We start from the raw sequence: 20,499 nt of genomic DNA, 5'->3' as shown, positions 1-20,499 counted from the left end.
TAGAGAACAGACACGGGACAGTATAGAACAGACATGGGACAGTATAGAACAGACATGGGACAGTATAGAACAGACATGGGACAGTATAAAACAGACACGGGACAGTATAGAACAGACATGGGACAGTATAGAACAGACATGGGACAGTATAAAACAGACATGGGACAGTATAGAACAGACATGGGACAGTATAGAACAGACATGGGACAGTATAGAACAGACATGGGACAGTATAAAACAGACATGGGAGAGTAAAGAACAGACATGGGACAGTATAAAACAGACACGGGACAGTATAGAACAGACATGGGACAGTATAGAACAGACATGGGACAGTATAGAACAGACATGGGACAGTATAGAACAGACATGGGACAGTATAGAACAGACATGGGACAGTATAAAACAGACATGGGAGAGTAAAGAACAGACATGGGACAGTATAAAACAGACACGGGACAGTATAGACCAGACATGGGACAGTATAGAACAGACATGGGACAGTAAAGAACAGAACAGACATGGGACAGTAAAGAACAGACATGAAACAGTAAAGTAAAGAACAGACATGGGACAGTAAAGAACAGACAAGGGACAGTAAAGAACAGACATGGGACAGTAAAGAACAGACATGGGACAGTATGGAACAGAACAGACATGGGACAGTAAAGAACAGAACAGACATGGGACAGTAAAGAACAGAACAGACATGGGACAGTAAAGAACAGACATGGGACAGTAAAGAACAGAACAGACATGGGACAGTAAAGAACAGACACGGGACAGTATAGAACAGACATGGGACAGTAAAGAACAGAACAGAACAGACATGGGACAGTATGGAACAGACACGGGACAGTATAGAACAGACATGGGACAGTAAAGAACAGAACAGACATGGGACAGTATAGAACAGACATGGGACAGTAAAGAACAGACATGGGACAGTATAGACCAGACATGGGACAGTATAGACCAGACATGGGACAGTAAAGAACAGACACGGGACAGTAAAGAACAGACACGGGACAGTATAGACCAGACATGGGACAGGAAAGAACCGAACAGACATGGGACAGTAAAGAACAGACATGGGACAGTAAAGAACAGACATGGGACAGTATAGAACAGACTAGACATGGGACAGTAAAGAACAGACATGGGACGGTAAAGAACAGACTAGACATGGGACAGTATAGAACAGACATGGGACAGTAAAGAACAGACTAGACATGGGACAGTAAAGAACAGACATGGGACAGTAAAGAACAGACTAGACATGGGACAGTAAAGAACAGACTAGACATGGGACAGTAAAGAACAGACATGGGACAGTAAAGAACAGACTAGACATGGGACAGTATAGAACAGAACAGACATGGGACAGTAAAGAACAGAACAGACATGGGACAGTAAAGAACAGACATGGGACAGTATGGAACAGAACAGACATGGGACAGTAAAGAACAGACATGGGACAGTAAAGAACAGACATGGGACAGTAAAGAACAGAACAGACATGGGACAGTAAAGAACAGACATGGGACAGTAAAGAACAGACGTGGGACAGTAAAGAACAGACATGGGACAGTAAAGAACAGACATGGGACAGTAAAGAACAGACATGGGACAGTAAAGAACAGACATGGGACAGTAAAGAACAGACATGGGACAGTAAAGAACAGACATAGGACAGTAAAGAACAGACATGGGACAGTAAAGAACAGACATAGGACAGACCAGACATGGGACAGTAAAGAACAGACATGAGACAGTATAGAACAGACATGAGACAGTAAAGTAAAGAATAGACATGGGACAGTATAGAACAGACATGGGACAGTAAAGAACAGACATGGGACAGTATAGAACAGACATGGGACAGTATGGAACAGACATGAAACAGTAAAGAACAGACATGGGACAGTAAATAACAGACATGGGACAGTATAGAACAGACATGGGACAGTATAGAACAGAGATGGGACAGTAAAGAACAGACATAGGACAGTAAAGAACAGACATGGGACAGTAAAGAACAGACATAGGACAGACCAGACATGGGACAGTAAAGAACAGACATGAGGCAGTATAGAACAGACATGAGACAGTAAAGTAAAGAATAGACATGGGACAGTATAGAACAGACATGGGACAGTAAAGAACAGACATGGGACAGTATAGAACAGACATGGGACAGTATGGAACAGACATGGGACAGTAAAGAACAGACATGGGACAGTAAAGAACAGACATGGGACAGTATAGAACAGACATGGGACAGTATAGAACAGAGATGGGACAGTAAAGAACAGACATGGGACAGTAAAGAACAGAACAGACACGGGACAGTATAAAACAGACACGGGACAGTATAGACCAGACATGGGACAGTATAGAACAGACATGGGACAGTATAGACCAGACATGGGACAGTATAGAACAGACACGGGACAGTATAGAACAGACAGTATAAAACAGACACGGGACAGTATAAAACAGACAGTATAAAACAGACAGTATAGAACAGACAGTATAAAACAGACAGTATAGAACAGACAGTATAAAACAGACAGTATAGAACAGACAGTATAAAACAGACAGTATAGAACAGACAGTATAAAACAGACAGTATAGAACAGACAGTATAAAACAGACACGGGACAGTATAAAACAGACAGTATAAAACAGACAGTATAGAACAGACGGTATAAAACAGACAGTATAGAACAGACAGTATAAAACAGACACGGGACAGTATAGAACAGACAGTATAGAACAGACACGGGACAGTATAGAACAGACACGGGACAGTATAGAACAGACAGTATAGAACAGACACGGGACAGTATAGAACAGACACGGGACAGTATAGAACAGACACGGGACAGTATAGAACAGACACGGGACAGTATAGAACAGACATGGGACAGTAAAGAACAGACACGGGACAGTATAGAACAGACAGTATAAAACAGACACGGGACAGTATAGAACAGACATGGGACAGTATGGAACAGACATGGGACAGTAAAGAACAGACATGGGACAGTAAAGAACAGACATGGGACAGTATAGAACAGACATGGGACAGTATAGAACAGAGATGGGACAGTAAAGAACAGGACATGGGACAGTAAAGAACAGACATGGAACAATATAGAACAGACATGGGACAGTAAAGAACAGACATGGGACAGTAAAGAACAGACATGGGACAGTAAAGAACAGAACAGACACGGGACAGTATAGAACAGACATGGGACAGTATGGAACAGAACAGACATGGGACAGTAAAGAACAGACATGGGACAGTAAAGAACAGACATGGGACAGTAAAGAACAGAACAGACATGGGACAGTAAAGAACAGACATGGGACAGTAAAGAACAGACGTGGGACAGTAAAGAACAGACATGGGACAGTAAAGAACAGACATGGGACAGTAAAGAACAGACATGGGACAGTAAAGAACAGACATGGGACAGTAAAGAACAGACATGGGACAGTAAAGAACAGACATAGGACAGTAAAGAACAGACATGGGACAGTAAAGAACAGACATAGGACAGACCAGACATGGGACAGTAAAGAACAGACATGAGACAGTATAGAACAGACATGAGACAGTAAAGTAAAGAATAGACATGGGACAGTATAGAACAGACATGGGACAGTAAAGAACAGACATGGGACAGTATAGAACAGACATGGGACAGTATGGAACAGACATGAAACAGTAAAGAACAGACATGGGACAGTAAATAACAGACATGGGACAGTATAGAACAGACATGGGACAGTATAGAACAGAGATGGGACAGTAAAGAACAGACATAGGACAGTAAAGAACAGACATGGGACAGTAAAGAACAGACATAGGACAGACCAGACATGGGACAGTAAAGAACAGACATGAGGCAGTATAGAACAGACATGAGACAGTAAAGTAAAGAATAGACATGGGACAGTATAGAACAGACATGGGACAGTAAAGAACAGACATGGGACAGTATAGAACAGACATGGGACAGTATGGAACAGACATGGGACAGTAAAGAACAGACATGGGACAGTAAAGAACAGACATGGGACAGTATAGAACAGACATGGGACAGTATAGAACAGAGATGGGACAGTAAAGAACAGACATGGGACAGTAAAGAACAGACATGGAACAATATAGAACAGACATGGGACAGTAAAGAACAGACATGGGACAGTAAAGAACAGACATGGGACAGTAAAGAACAGAACAGACACGGGACAGTATAGAACAGACATGGACAGTAAAGAACAGACATGGGACAGTAAAGAACAGAACAGACATGGGACAGTAAAGTATAGAACAAACATGGGACAGTATAGAACAGAACAGACATGGGACAGCAAAGTAAAGAACAGACACGGGACAGTGTAGAACAGACACGGGACATTATAGAACAGACATGGGACAGTATAGACCAGACATGGGACAGTATAGACCAGACATGGGACAGTATAGACCAGACATGGGACAGTATAGACCAGACATGGGACAGTATAGAACAGAACAGACATGGGACAGTAAAGTAAAGAACAGACACGGGACAGTATAGAACAGACACGGGACAGTATAGAACAGACATGGGACAGTAAAGAACAGACACGGGACAGTATAGAACAGACATGGGACAGTATAGAACAGACATGGGACAGTAGAGAACAGACACGGGACAGTATAGAACAGACATGGGACAGTATAGAACAGACATGGGACAGTATAGAACAGACATGGGACAGTATAAAACAGACACGGGACAGTATAGAACAGACATGGGACAGTATAGAACAGACATGGGACAGTATAAAACAGACATGGGACAGTATAGAACAGACATGGGACAGTATAGAACAGACATGGGACAGTATAGAACAGACATGGGACAGTATAAAACAGACATGGGAGAGTAAAGAACAGACATGGGACAGTATAAACAGACACGGGACAGTATAGAACAGACATGGGACAGTATAAGAACAGACATGGGACAGTATAGAACAGACATGGGACAGTATAGAACAGACATGGACAGTATAGAACAGACATGGGACAGTTATAAAACAGACATGGGAGAGTAAAGAACAGACATGGGACAAGTATAAAACAGACACGGGACAGTATAGACCAGACATGGGACAGTATAGAACAGACATGGGACAGTAAAGAACAGAACAGACATGGGACAGTAAAGAACAGACATGAAACAGTAAAGTAAAGAACAGACATGGGACAGTAAAGAAACAGACAAGGACAGTAAAGAACAGACATGGGACAGTAAAGAACAGGACATGGACAGTATGGAACAGAACAGACATGGGAACAGTAAAGAACAGAACAGACATGGGACAGTAAAGAACAGAACAGACATGGGACAGTAAAGAACAGACATGGGACAGTAAAGAACAGAACAGACATGGGACAGTAAAGAACAGACACGGGACAGTATAGAACAGACATGGGGACAGTAAAGAACAGAACAGAACAGACATGGGAACAGTATGGAACAGACACGGGACGTATAGAACAGACATGGGACAGTAAAGAACAGAACAGACATGGGACAGTATAGAACAGACATGGGACAGTAAAGAACAGACATGGGACAGTATAGACCAGACATGGGACAGTATAGACCAGACATGGCGACAGTAAAGAACAGACACGGGACAGTAAGAACAGACACGGGACAGTATAGACCAGACATGGGACAGGAAAGAACCGAACAGACATGGGACAGTAAAGAACAGACATGGGACAGTAAAGAACAGACATGGGACAGTATAGAACAGACTAGACATGGGACAGTAAAGAACAGACATGGGACGGTAAAGAACAGACAGACATGGGACAGTATAGAACAGACATGGGACAGTAAAGAACAGACTAGACATGGGACAGTAAGAACAGACACGGGACAGTAAAGAACAGACTAGACATGGGACAGTAAAGAACAGACTAGACATGGGACAGTAAAGAACAGACATGGACAGTAAAGAACAGACTAGACATGGGACAGTATAGAACAGAACAGACAGGGACAGTAAAGAACAGAACAGACATGGGACAGTAAAAACAGACATGGGACAGTATGGAACAGACAGACATGGGACAGTATAGAACAGACGGTATAAAACAACAGTATAGGACAGACAGTATAGAACAGACACGGGACAGTATAGAACAGACAGACAGTATAGAACAGACACGGGACAGTAAGAACAGACACGGGACAGTATAGAACAGACAGTATAGAACAGACACGGGACAGTATAGAACAGACACGGGACAGTATAGAACAGACACGGGACAGTATAGAACAGACACGGACAGTATAGAACAGACATGGGACAGTAAAGAACAGACACGGGACAGTATAGAACAGACAGTATAAAACAGACACGGGACAGTAGTAGAACAGACATGGACAGTATGGAACAGACATGGGACAGTAAAGAACAGACATGGGACAGTAAAGTAAACAGACATGGGACAGTATAGAACAGACATGGGACAGTATAGAACAGAGATGGGACAGTAAAGAACAGACATGGGACAGTAAAGAACAGACATGGAACAATATAGAACAGACATGGGACAGTAAAGAACAGACATTGGGACAGTAAAGAACAGACATGGGACAGTAAAGAACAGAACAGACACGGGACAGTATAGAACAGACATGGGACAGTAAAAGAACAAGCATGGACAGTAAAGAACAGAACAGACATGGGACAGTAAAGTATAGAACAAACATGGGACAGTATAGAACAGAACAGACATGGGACAGCAAGGTAAAGAACAGACACGGGACAGTGTTAGAACAGACACGGGACATTATAGAACAGACATGGGACAGTATAGACCAGACATGGGACAGTATAGACCAGACATGGGACCAGATAGACCAGACATGGGACAGTATAGACAGAACAGACATGGGACAGTAAATTAAAGAACAGACCGGGACAGTATAGAACAGACACGGGACAGTATAGAACAGGACATGGACAGTAAAGAACAGACACGGGACAGTATAGAACAGACATGGGACAGTATTAGAACAGACATGGGACAGTAGAGAACAGACACGGGACAGTATAGAACAGACATGGGACAGTATAGAACAGACATGGGACAGTATAGAACAGACATGGGACAGTATAAAACAGACACGGGACAGTAATAGAACAGACATGGGAACAGTATAAAACAGACATGGGACAGTATAGAACAGACCATGGACAGTATAGAACAGACATGGGACAGTATAGAACAGACAGGGACAGTATAGAACAGCACATGGGACAGTATAAAACAGACATGGGAGAGTAAAGAACAGACATGGGACAGTATAAAACAGACACGGGACAGTATAGAACAGACATGGGACAGTATAGAACAGACATGGGACAGTATAGAACAGACATGGGACAGTATAGAACAGACATGGGACAGTATAGAACAGACATGGGACAGTATAGAAACAGACATGGGACAGTATAAAACAGACATGGGAGAGTAAGAACAGACATGGGACAGTATAAAACAGACACGGGACAGTATAGACCAGACATGGGACAGTATAGAACAGACATGGGACAGTATAGACCAGACATGGGACAGTATAGAACAGACACGGGACAGTATAGAACAGACAGTATAAAACAGACACGGGACAGTATAAAACAGACAGTATAAAACAGACAGTATAGAACAGACAGTATAAAACAGACAGTATAGAACAGACAGTATAAAACAGGACAGATATAGAACAGACAGTAATAAAACAGACAGTATAGAAGCAGACAGTATAAAACAGACACGGGACCAGTATAAAACAGACAGTATAAAACAGACAGTATAGAACAGACGGTATAAAAACAGACAGTATAGACCAGACAGTATAAAACAGACACGGGACAGTATAGAACAGACATATAGAAACAGACACGGGACAGTATAGGACAGACACGGGACAGTATAGAACAGACAGTATAGAACAGACACGGGACAGTATAGAACAGACACGGGACAGTATAGAACAGACACGGGACAGTATAAGAACAGACACGGGACAGTATAGAACGAGACATGGGACAGTAAAGAACAGACACGGGACAGTATAGAACAGACAGTATAAAACAGACACGGGACAGTATAGAACAGACATGGGACAGTAAAGAACAGACACGGACAGTATAGAACAGACACGGGACAGTAAAGAACAGACACGGGACAGTATAGAAACAGACAGTATAAAACAGACACGGGACAGTATAAAACAGACAGTATAAAACAGACAGTATAGAACAGACAGTATAAAACAGACAGTATAGAACAGACAGTATAAAACAGACATGGGACAGTATAGAACAGACATGGACAGTATAAAACAGACATGGGAGAGTAAAGAACAGACATGGGACAGTATAAAACAGACACGCGGACAGTATAGAACAGACATGGGACAGTATAGAACAGACATGGGACAGTATAGAACAGACATGGGACAGTATAGAAACAGACATGGGACAGTATAGAACAGACATGGGACAGTATAGAACAGACATGGGACAGTATAAAACAGACATGGGAGAGTAAAGAACAGACATGGGACAGTATAAAACAGACACGGGACAGTATAGACCCAGACATGGGACAGTATAGAACAGACATGGGACAGTATAGACCAGACATGGGACAGTATAGAACAGACACGGGACAGTATAGAACAGACAGTATAAAACAGACACGGGACAGTATAAACAGACAGTATTAAAACAGACAGTATAGAACAGACAGTATAAAACAGACAGTATAGAACAGACAGTATAAAACAGACAGTATAGAACAGACAGTATAAAACAGACAGTATAGAACAGACAGTATAAAACAGACACGGGACAGTATAAAACAGACAGTATAAAACAGACAGTATAGAACAGACGGTATAAAACAGACAGTATAGAACAGACAGTATAAAACAGACACGGGACAGTATAGAACAGACAGTATAGAACAGACACGGGACAGTATAGAACAGACACGGGACAGTATAGAACAGACAGTATAGAACAGACACGGGACAGTATAGAACAGACAAGGGACAGTATAGAACAGACACGGGACAGTATAGAACAGACACGGGACAGTATAGAACAGACATGGGACAGTAAAGAACAGACACGGGACAGTATAGAACAGACAGTATAAACAGACACGGGACAGTATAGAACAGACATGGACAGTAAAGAACAGACACGGGACAGTATAGAACAGACACGGGACAGTAAAGAACAGACACGGGACAGTATAGAACAGACAGTATAAAACAGACACGGGACAGTATAAAACAGACAGTATAAAACAGACAGTATAGAACAGACAGTATAAAACAGACAGTATAGAACAGACAGTATAAAACAGACACGGGACAGTATAAACAGACAGTAAAGAACAGACACGGGACAGTATAGAACAGACAGTATAGAACAGACACGGGACAGTATAGAACAGACAGTATAAAACAGACACGGGACAGTAAAGAACAGACACGGGACAGTATAGAACAGACAGTATAAAACAGACACGGGACAGTAAAGAACAGACACGGGACAGTATAGAACAGACAGTATAAAACAGACATGGGACAGTATAGAACAGACACGGGACAGTATAGAACAGACATGGGACAGTATAGAACAGACATGGGACAGTATAGAACAGACATGGGACAGTATTAGAACAGACACGGGACAGTATAGAACAGACACTTGACAGTAAAGAACAGACAGTATAAAACAGACACGGGACAGTATAGAACAGACAGTATAAAACAGACACGGGACAGTATAGAACAGACATGGGACAGTATAGAACAGACATGGGACAGTATAGAACAGACATGGGACAGTATAGAACAGACATGGGACAGTATAGAACAGACATGGGACAGTATAGAACAGACACGGGACAGTAAAGAACAGACAGTATAAACAGACACGGGACAGTATAGAACAGACATGGGACAGTATAGAACAGACATGGGACAGTATAGAACAGACATGGGACAGTATAAAACAGACAGTATAAAACAGACACGGGACAGTATAGAATAGACATGGACAGGTAAGTAAGAAAGTGGGGAATCCCAGCCCAAGAGCTCAAGTCAAAGCCAGACACTCGACCTTCTCAAATAACAGAACCTGTAATCTACAATATACTGTCATATAGAAATACAGAAATATGTCAAAAGGTCTATAATATCAAAAGCTATATTTCTTACACCTGACGAACACCTTCTAAGATAATAAATAATCAAGCTGCATAACCTACAGTATAATGTCCTGCTGTACCCAGACTGGACATTACCAGTCGACTATCAATGAATTGCTACAGTTTTGAGTTTAAGTCCAATCTCATTCAAACTCAAAATCATTCCATGAATTCAATGAAATGACTCCAATTTAAAAAAAAAAGAAGGGTATTGACCCCAAACCCAGTACAGTCAATAGTATGTGACCCTTAAGTAAGCCTTGAACCCTGACCTCTCTTCCTGACCTCTCACCCTGACCTACCTGTGACTGCACATTAGCTCCGACTTGAGCCCCCTGGTAAGAGGCCCCATTCAGACTCTGCATGCTCATGAACATGTCCCCAGAGTTAGGGAGGCTAAAAGAGGCAGAGGAACCTGGAGAGGAGAGATGGAAGTAGCTGAATATAAGAACACATACAGATCTAGGATCAGCTTCCCTTTACCCAATCCTAATCTTAACCATTAGTGGAGGGGGAAGTGCTAAACTGAGATATGGGATATGCGTCACACTACATTACACTCTCTGATCCATACATCCGAACAACTAAACTATCCAAAACAAGAAGACTGTAGATATAGTAAGGACCAAAGAAAGAGAGATGAAAACAGAGAGAATAAGGACTAAGGGAAGAGAGATGAAAACAGAGAGAATAAGGACTGAGGGAAGGGAGATGAAAACAGAGAGAATAAGGACCAAGGGAAGAGAGATAAAACAGAGAGAATAAGGACTGAGGGAAGGGAGATGAAAACAGAGAGAATAAGGACTGAGGGAAGGAAGATGAAAACAGAGAGAATAAGGACTGAGGGAAGGGAGATGAAAACAGAGAGAATAAGGACTGAGGGAAGGGAGATGAAAACAGAGAGAATAAGGACTGAGGGAAGGGAGATGAAAACAGAGAGAGTAAGGACAGAGGGAAGGGAAATTAAAACAGAGAGAGTAAGGACAGAGGGAAGAGAGATGAAAACAGAGAGAATAAGGACTGAGGGAAGGGAGATGAAAACAGAGAGAGTAAGGACAGAGGGAAGAGAGATGAAAACAGAGAGAGTAAGGACAGAGGGAAGAGAGATGAAAACAGAGAGAGTAAGGACAGAGGGAAGAGAGATGAAAACAGAGAGAGTAAGGACAGAGGGAAGAGAGATGAAAACAGAGAGAGTAAGGACCGAGGGAAGGGAGATGAAAACAGAGAGAGTAAGGACAGAGGGAAGAGAGATGAAAACAGAGAGAGTAAGGACCGAGGGAAGGGAGATGAAGGTCTAGATACTGTATGTCCATGAACCATCAAAGCAACCTAAACAGGAACTAGTGTACTCGTATCCTAAATGAAGCAACCTAAACAGGAACTAGTGTACTCATATCCTAAATGAAGCAACCTAAACAGGAACTAGCGTTCTCATATCCTAAATGAAGCAACCTAAACAGGAACTAGTGTACTCGTATCCTAAATGAAGCAATCTAAACAGAAACTTGTGTACTCGTATCCTAAATTAAGCAACCTAAACAGGAACTAGCGTACTCGTATCCTAAATTAAGCAACCTCAACAGGAACTAGTGTACTCATATCCTAAATGAAGCAACCTAAACAGGAACTAGCGTACTCATATCCTACATGAAACCAATTGAATTCAGGTTGAGGTGGTGGAGAGGGAGACAAGCTTCCACTATGGTCGGGGGTGTGAGAAGGGACCGATGGAAGGACTATAGTTCTAGGTGGGATGAATGACCACAACACATAAAAGGTTTCCTAAAGAGAATCAGTACCGGCAGTGAACATGTTGGTTAAAAGGGAGTTTTTGCTTTCAGCAGAGTCCAGTTGAAATTCCTCATCTTTCATCTGGAAGCCTGGATAAAACAAAATGGAAGGGACTTGAAAACCTCCCATCATGACTTTATTAAGCCCGAGTCTCATTGCCTACATCAATTGTATTGGAATTGTAACCACTGCTATAGAACATTAAATGAAGATTTGACGTCAGAGCGTGAACATTTCAATAATTCGTTGTGTTGATTTTTACTATCAATATATATCAACCACACACCCCACTACCCTTAGCAACCACACACCCCACTACCCCTAGCAACCACACACCCCACTACCCTTAGCAACCACACACCACACACACCACTACCCTTAGCAACCACACACCCCACTACCCCTAGCAACCACACACCCCACTACCCTTAGCAACCACACACCCCACTACCCCTTAGCAACCACACACCCCACTACCCCTAGCAACCACACAACACCCACCCAACTACCCCTAGCAACCAGCCACCCAACTACCCCTAGCAACCAGCCACCCAACTATCCCTAGCAACCAGCCACCCAACTACCCTAGCAACCACCCACCCAACTACCCCTAGCAACCAGCCACCCAACTATCCCTAGCAGTACCACAGTCACAGGGGTGTCAAACTTATTCTGTCTCCGCAGGCCTCATTCAGTCTTTACAGAGGTCTGGAGGGTCGTATTCAAAATGTGTTATATTTCCTTGCAGTCAAAATGGACCAAACAATTGTCAGTCAAAATGGTGAGAGAAAAAAATTGCCCTCTAACCATAGTTTGGGGAATTTTTTATGCTCCTTGACTGTCTAGCTTTCATTTCAGTGATTGTTAGCAACCTGGACCGAGTGAAAAGACTGTATAAATGTAGGTCCAATATCATTTAGTTTTCATTGATTTTTTATGTATATAGATGGTTTTATTTATTTTTTTGGGGGGGATCCCACGGGTCGTATGTTTGATACCCCTCGTCTACAATATATTACTTCTTAGAAAGTTGAATAAGTGAAACAATGAAAAGAAAATAACAAAAGAAAAAAATGAATAAATTACAAGAGTAGGAAAAAACAAGAAACAAGCAAGCAGCAATAACAGCAGCCAGAAATCATCACTTTTGTTAAGTATCAAACGCCACTTCCTGTGTTACTATCTGAATCTATATATATAAAAAAAAGGAAACTGTATACATATATATATATGCTATCGTGAAATGTATACAGTTTTCTTTTTTTTACACATTTACCGCAACATTTACTGTATATATATATACCATATATATACATACTCTGGTCTTACCACCAATAATAATTCTGCACGCCCAATTTTTCAGTTTTTGATTTGTTAAAAAAGTTTGAAATATCCAATAAATGTCGTTCCACTTCATGATTGTGTCCCACTTGTTGTTGATTCTTCACAAAAAAATACAGTTTTATATCTTTATGTTTGAAGCCTGAAATGTGGCAAAGAGGTCGCAAAGTTCAAGGGGGCCGAATACTTTCGCAAGGCACTGTACATACATACTCTGGTCTTACCACCAAGTGTGCCTACCAGAGTTGGGCGTGGTGGGTGAGTTGGCCTGGCTGTTGTGGATGGCTGCTGCCACGGCATGGGTTGCCGTCACCGCTGTCTTGGCTGCATAGAGGTTAGCCTCCTCCTGGAACTTGCCGATGTTCTTCTTGTACCGGATCCTCTTGTTGCCGAACCAATTGGACACCTGAGTAGGACATCGGCAAGTTCCAGGAAAGGGATTAGAGAGAGAGAGAGAGAGAGAGAGAGAGAGAGAGAGAGAGAGGGGGAAGGATGAGAGATAAAGGGGAAATAATGTTGTGAGTCAGACATTGTCCACCATTTTGAAAGAACATCACTTCAGGTTGTTCCCGCCCCTGGAGAGGAGTAGGAGGCACTCAACCGAACGTGAGACGAGGTACAACCAAATAAATCAAAAGGAGCTTTCTGAAGTAAACAAGAGCGACTCTTGCTCACAATTAAAATCTTGATGTTTTATTGACCTAATTCTGAGTTAAAGTCGTGACGTTTCGGCCAGTCATGATTTCAACTCAAAATTAGATAAATAAATAAAGCATTGTGGACGAGAGTCGCTCATATTCCAGTCCCAGAGTCTGCAAGGACCAATCAGGACTGTCGTGTGGATGGCCAGCCAACTGTCACCAATCTCTCTACAGCTGTCACCAAAGAGTGCGATGAGTATTCCATCTAGGAGAATAATATTTGGACTAAGCTACTGTCTAATGTCAATGTTGTGACCATAGAAATAGAACACATTGTATTTCTATGGTTACCGAGGCTCATGCTTTTACATCACAACAATTCATTCCAAGAAAGTGGCACATTCTCTAAAGATTGTCAGGATTGGTCTGTCTATTATAGCCTGGTTATTTTTTTAATTTATTTTACTAGGCAAGTCAGTTAAGAACAAATTCTTATTTACAATGACGGCCTAGGAACAGTGGGTTAACTGCCTGTTCAGGGGCAGAACAACTTATTTGTACCTTGTCAGCTCGGGGATTCGAACTTGCAACCTTTCGGTTACTAGTCCAACGCTCTAACCACTAGGCTACCCTGCCGCCTCTACACTCTAACCACTAGGCTACCCTGTCTCAGTTCAGCAACTACATTCCTCTTCTTTCCAGTCCTGTCATTGGCCAACGAGACTGGCCTTTCGGGCAATGTTCAAATACGAACTTTCTATCGTTAATGAGCTCGAAGAGATCATGTTATCCTGATTCAATAACCTCCATAGCTATCATCCAATCACAATGTTTATGCAAATTAGACCGAAAGGAAAACATTCTAACTTAATTCATGAATTTGATTGGAAACATTCTAACATTGGACATTCTGACTTAATACATGTCATTGTAAAGATAAACATTGGAGCGCGTGGAGAACACAGTATTTCCCTTTATTGCATAATTACTACCAGCCAAAGTGATCACATCACACCAGAGAAGCACTCAGACTTCTCTCTAGTTCACTCTGTGAACACTGTAGCCTATTTTGTATCCAGCAAGCAAGAGCAAGGTCCTTCTTTTCTCGAATATATATCTTTTTTACTTTCTCAAAATAAGTGACCAAACTAAATTGATACGTCTGGGAAAACGGATCGGGCTAGGCTACTGGTTCAAGAGCTGTAAGGAGAATAAGAGAGAGGAGGAAAGAGAGAGACAGCCAGTGGAGAGGCTAGTGGAGAGGCTAGTGGAGAGGCCAGTGGAGATGCTAGTGGAGAGGCTAGTGGAGAGGCTAGTGGAGAGGCTAGTGGAGATGCTAGTGGAGATGCCAGTGGAGATGCTAGTGGAGATGCCAGTGGAGATGCCAGTGGAGAGGCTAGTGGAGAGGCTAGTGGAGAGGCTAGTGGAGAGGCTAGTGGAGAGGCTAGTGGAGATGCTAGTGGACATACTAGTGGAGAGGCTAGTGGAGAGGCTAGTGGAGATGCCAGTGGAGATGCTAGTGGAGATGCTAGTGGAGAGGATAGTGGAGAGGCTAGTGGAGAGGCCAGTGGAGATGCTAGTGGAGATGCCAGTGAAGAGGCTAGTGGAGAGGCTAGTGGAGAGGCTAGTGGAGATGCCAGTGGAGATGTTAGTGGAGAGGTTAGTGGAGATGTCAGTGGACATGCTAGTGGAGAGGCTAGTGGAGAGGCTAGTGGAGATGCCAGTGGAGATGCCAGTGGAGATGCCAGTGGAGAGGGTAGTGGAGAGGCTAGTGGAGAGGCTAGTGGAGAGGCTAGTGGAGATGCCAGTGAAGAGGCTAGTGGAGATGCTAGTGGAGAGGCTAGTGGAGATGCTAGTGGAGATGCTAGTGGAGATGCTAGTGGAGATGCCAGTGGAGAGGCTAGTGGAGATGCTAGTGGAGATGCCAGTGGAGATGCCAGTGGAGATGCCAGTGGAGATGCCAGTGGAGAGGCTAGTGGAGAGGCTAGTGGAGAGGCTAGTGGAGATGCTAGTGGAGAGGCTAGTGGAGATGCTAGTGGAGATGCCAGTGGAGATGCTAGTGGAGATGCTAGTGGAGAGGCTAGTGGAGAGGCTAGTGGAGATGCTAGTAGAGATGCTAGTGGAGATGCTAGTAGAGATGCTAGTGGAGATGCTAGTGGAGATGCTAGTGGAGATGCTAGTGGAGATGCTAGTAGAGATGCTAGTAGAGAGGCTAGTGGAGAGGCTAGTGGAGATGCTAGTGGAGATGCTAGTGGAGATGCTAGTAGAGATGCTAGTAGAGATGCTAGTGGAGATGCATGAATTAAGCAAGAAAGGAACCGTGAAGACATAGAAGACACAAGGTCCGAACTGAAATGGGACATGTAGAGGTTGGAGCAGGGGACTATTACATACATGTATATGTTGGAGAGGTTGGAGCAGGGGACTGTTACAGACATATAGAGGTTGGAGAGGTTGGAGCAGGGGACTGTTACAGACATGTAGAGGTTGGAGAGGTTGGAGAGGGGACTGTTACAGACATAGAGGTTGGAGCAGGGGACTGTTACAGACATGTAGAGGTTGGAGAGGTTGGAGCAGGGGACTGTTACAGACATATAGAGGTTGGAGCAGGGGACTGTTACAGACATATAGAGGTTGGAGCAGGGGACTGTTACAGACATATAGAGGTTGGAGCAGGGGACTGTTACACTGGGTGCCTGTGGAACAGTTATTGTCTGAGGTTATGTGCTGTGCTCAAGGGCACAACGGCAGACAATAGCATCTAGGATTTGATACAGGCAACCCTCCGGCTGCCAGCTTGCTTCCCGTCAAATGGTTTCCTCATCAGACCTGGCAATCGAACTGGAAACCCTCCGGCTGCTGGCTCACCTCTCTACCCGCTAGGCTACCTAGCCTAAAACACAATCTGTGAGAGACAGATAAACAGAGGAAGTCATCTGACCTCTGAGAGAGGGGGAAGGAGAAAGATGGAAAGAAAGAGAAAGAGAGAGTACATATGAGAGCACAGAGAGGGCACAGGAAGAGGGAGGGTGAGAGAGAGAGAGAGAGAGAGAGAGACAGAGAGAGAGAGAGTGAGACACAGCGAGAGGTCGATACAGTATAAGAGAGAGAGCACAGAAAGAGGGAGGGTGAGAGAGAGAGAGAGAGAGAGAGAGAGAGAGAGAGAGAGAGAGAGAGGGAAAGACAGAGAGAGGGAGAGAGAGAGAGAGAGAGAGAGAGAGAGGGAGAGACAGAGAGAGGGAGAGACAGAGAGAGAGAGAGAGAGAGAGAGAGAGAGAGAGAGAGAGAGAGAGAGAGAGAGAGAGAGAGAGAGAGAGAGAGAGAGAGAGGTAGATACATTATAACAGAGAGAGCACAGAAAGAGGGAGTCTGAGACGTATTGCTCCATACCGGGACCTGACAACTCCGGCCTCTCCCCCCAACTCACCAGAGAGAGAAACCAAACAGCTGCGCTCAATAATTCACTAGCATCTCCTCTCCTCCGCTCCTCCTCCTCACCCCAGGCCAATAGACTCCCCCCTGTCAACCACGTTAGATTGATGTTCTGTCTGAGATGTTCATACAACCTAATGGATAATGTCTACTTCAGAGACTCCCACTAACTCAAACAAAGCTGTAAAGTAAGACAGCCAAAAGGTTGGTAGATCTGTCTGGCAGGCTACAGGTGAGGGGCTCTGATCCATTGAGAGTGACCTCTACCTGTATACAATATGTGTAGTGACATATCCATGGTGCTCCTTCTTCTTCCATACGAAGGGAGCCAGTGTCTGCTCTGTAGCCTGCTCTGTAGTCTGCTCTGTAGTCTGCTCTGTAGTCTGCTCTGTAGTCTGCTCTGTAGCCTGCTCTGTAGCCTGCTCTGTAGCCTGCTCTGTAGCCTGCTCTGTAGTCTGCTCTGTAGCCTGCTCTGTAGCCTGTTCTGTAGCCTGCTCTGTAGTCTGCTCTGTAGTCTGCTCTGTAGTCTGCTCTGTAGTCTGCTCTGTAGTCTGCTCTGTAGTCTGCTCAGTAGTCTGCTCTGTAGTCTGCTCTGTAGTCTGCTCTGTAGTCTGCTCTGTAGCCTGCTCTGTAGCCTGCTCTGTAGCCTGCTCTGTAGTCTGCTCTGTAGCCTGCTCTGTAGCCTGTTCTGTAGCCTGCTCTGTAGTCTGCTCTGTAGTCTGCTCTGTAGTCTGCTCTGTAGTCTGCTCTGTAGTCTGCTCTGTAGTCTGCTCAGTAGTCTGCTCTGTAGTCTGCTCTGTAGTCTGCTCTGTAGTCTGCTCTGTAGTCTGCTCTGTAGCCTGCTCTGTAGCCTGCTCTGTAGTCTGCTCTGTAGTCTGCTCTGTAGTCTGTTCTGTAGTCTGCTCTTTAGTCTATGTAAAACTGCATGCAACTGTCCTGAAGACTGTTAGTGGTTGTCTGTGCGCGTGCATGTATGTGGCTGTGTGGCTTTTTTGAATGTTTTTTCTATACTGTACAGTGGGGCAAAAAAGTATTTAGTCAGCCACCTATTGTGCAAGTTCTCCCACTTAAAAAGATGAGAGAGGCCTGTAATTTTCATCATAGGTACACTTCAACTACGACAGACAAAATGAGGAAAACAAATCCAGAAAATCACATTGTAGGATTTTTAATGAATTTATTTGCAAAATATGGTGGAAAATAAGTATTTGGTCACCTACAAACAAGCAAGATTTCTGGCTCTCACAAACCTGTAACTTCTTCTTTAAGATGCTCCTCTGTCCTCCACTCGTTACCTGTATTAATGGCACCTGTTTGAACTAGGGTTTGAACTACGGTAGCCTAGTGGTTAGAGCGTTGGACTAGTAACCGGAAGGTTGCAAGTTCAAATCCCTGAGCTGACAAGGTACAAATCTTTCGTTCTGCCCCTGAACAGGCAGTTAACCCACTGTTCCTAGGCTGTCATTGAAAATAAGAATTTGTTCTTAACTGACTTGCCAAGTTAAATAAAGGTAAAATAAAGAAAATAAAAATAAAAGACACCTGTCCACAACCTCAAACAGTCACACTCCAAACTCCACTATGGCCAAGACCAAAGAGCTGTCAAAGGACACCAGAAACTAAATTGTAGACCTGCACCACAAACAAGCAAGATTTCTGGCCCTCACAGACCTGTAACTTCTTCTTTAAGAGGCTCCTCTGTCCTCCACTCGTTACCTGTATTAATGGCACCTGTTTGAACTTGTTATCAGTATAAAAGACACCTGTCCACAACCTCAAACAGTCACACTCCAAACTCCACTATGGCCAAGACCAAAGAGCTGTCAAAGGACACCAGAAACAAAATTGTAGACCTGCACCAGGCTGGGAAGACTGAATCTGCAATAGGTAAGCAGCTTGGTTTGAAGAAATCAACTGTGGTATCAATTATTAGGAAATGGAAGACATACAAGACCACTGATAATCTCCCTCGATCTGGGGCTCCACGCAAGATCTCACACTGTGGGGTCAAAATGATCACAAGAACGGTGAGCAAAAATCCCAGAACCACACGGGGGGACCTAGTGAATGACCTGCAGAGAGCTGGGACCAAAGTAACAAAGCCTACAATCAGTAACACACTACGCCGCCAGGGACTCAAATCCTGCAGTGCCAGACGTGTCCCCCTGCTTAAGCCAGTACATGTCCAGGCCCGTCTGAAGTTTGCTAGAGAGCATTTGGATGATCCAGAAGAAGATTGGGAGAATGTCATATGGTCAGATGAAACCAAAATATAACTTTTTGGTAAAAACTCAACTCGTCATGTTTGGAAGACAAAGAATGCTGAGTTGCATCCAAAGAACACCATACCTACTGTGAAGCATGGGGGTGGAAACATCATGCTTTGGGGCTGTTTTTCTGCAAAGGGACCAGAACGACTGATCCGTGTAAAGGAAAAAATGAATGGGGCCATGTATCGTGAGATTTTGAGTGAAAACCTCCCTTCATCAGCAAGGGCATTGAAGATGAAACGTGGCTGGTTTTTTCAGCATGACAATGATCCCAAACACACCGCCGTGAAAACCTTGTGAAGACTTACAGAAAACGTTTGACCTCTGTCATTGCCAACAAAGGGTATATAACAAAGTATTGAGATAAACTTTTGTTATTGACCAAATACTTATTTTCCACCATCATTTGCAAATAAATTCATTAAAAATCCTACAATGTGATTTTCTGGATTTTTTTCTCTCTCATTTTGTCTGTCATAGTTGAAGTGTACCTATGATGAAAATTACAGGCCTCGCTCATCTTTTTAAGTGGGAGAACTTGCACAATTGGTGGCTGACTAAATACTTGTTTTGCCCCCCCACTGTACATACATCTGTATATATCTTGTCCCATGTGAACAGTAGCCTGCCACTGTGTATTGACAAAACATAGATTATTATCATAGAACATGGACATACGACAACAGGAAAAACACAGAGCAGATGA

General features: G+C 43.5%; 1 protein-coding gene across 5 annotated transcripts in view; it reads right to left on the bottom strand.

The window, feature by feature from the left end:
- The window catches only part of LOC109905034 (pre-B-cell leukemia transcription factor 3), a 110,946-nt gene that overhangs the window by 9,398 nt on the left and 81,049 nt on the right, over positions 1-20,499 (bottom strand). For 2 of the 5 annotated variants that reach the window (XM_031802457.1, XM_031802458.1), the window contains 3 exons: positions 13,691-13,856; positions 12,118-12,198; positions 10,621-10,733 (listed from right to left, as the gene is read on the bottom strand). In XM_031802457.1, coding sequence (XP_031658317.1) covers positions 10,621-10,733; positions 12,118-12,198; positions 13,691-13,856 — 360 coding nt within the window. The remainder of the gene's footprint in view (positions 1-10,620; positions 10,734-12,117; positions 12,199-13,690; positions 13,857-20,499) is intronic. The other 3 variants (XM_031802459.1, XM_031802460.1, XM_031802461.1) reach the window with 2 other exon arrangements.

The sequence above is a fragment of the Oncorhynchus kisutch genome, linkage group LG23 (assembly GCF_002021735.2).
Source record: "Oncorhynchus kisutch isolate 150728-3 linkage group LG23, Okis_V2, whole genome shotgun sequence".
NCBI classification, from domain to species: domain Eukaryota; kingdom Metazoa; phylum Chordata; class Actinopteri; order Salmoniformes; family Salmonidae; genus Oncorhynchus; species Oncorhynchus kisutch.
The sequence above is the reverse complement of the archived record's forward strand: the minus strand, read 5'-3'. Positions and strand labels throughout refer to the sequence as shown.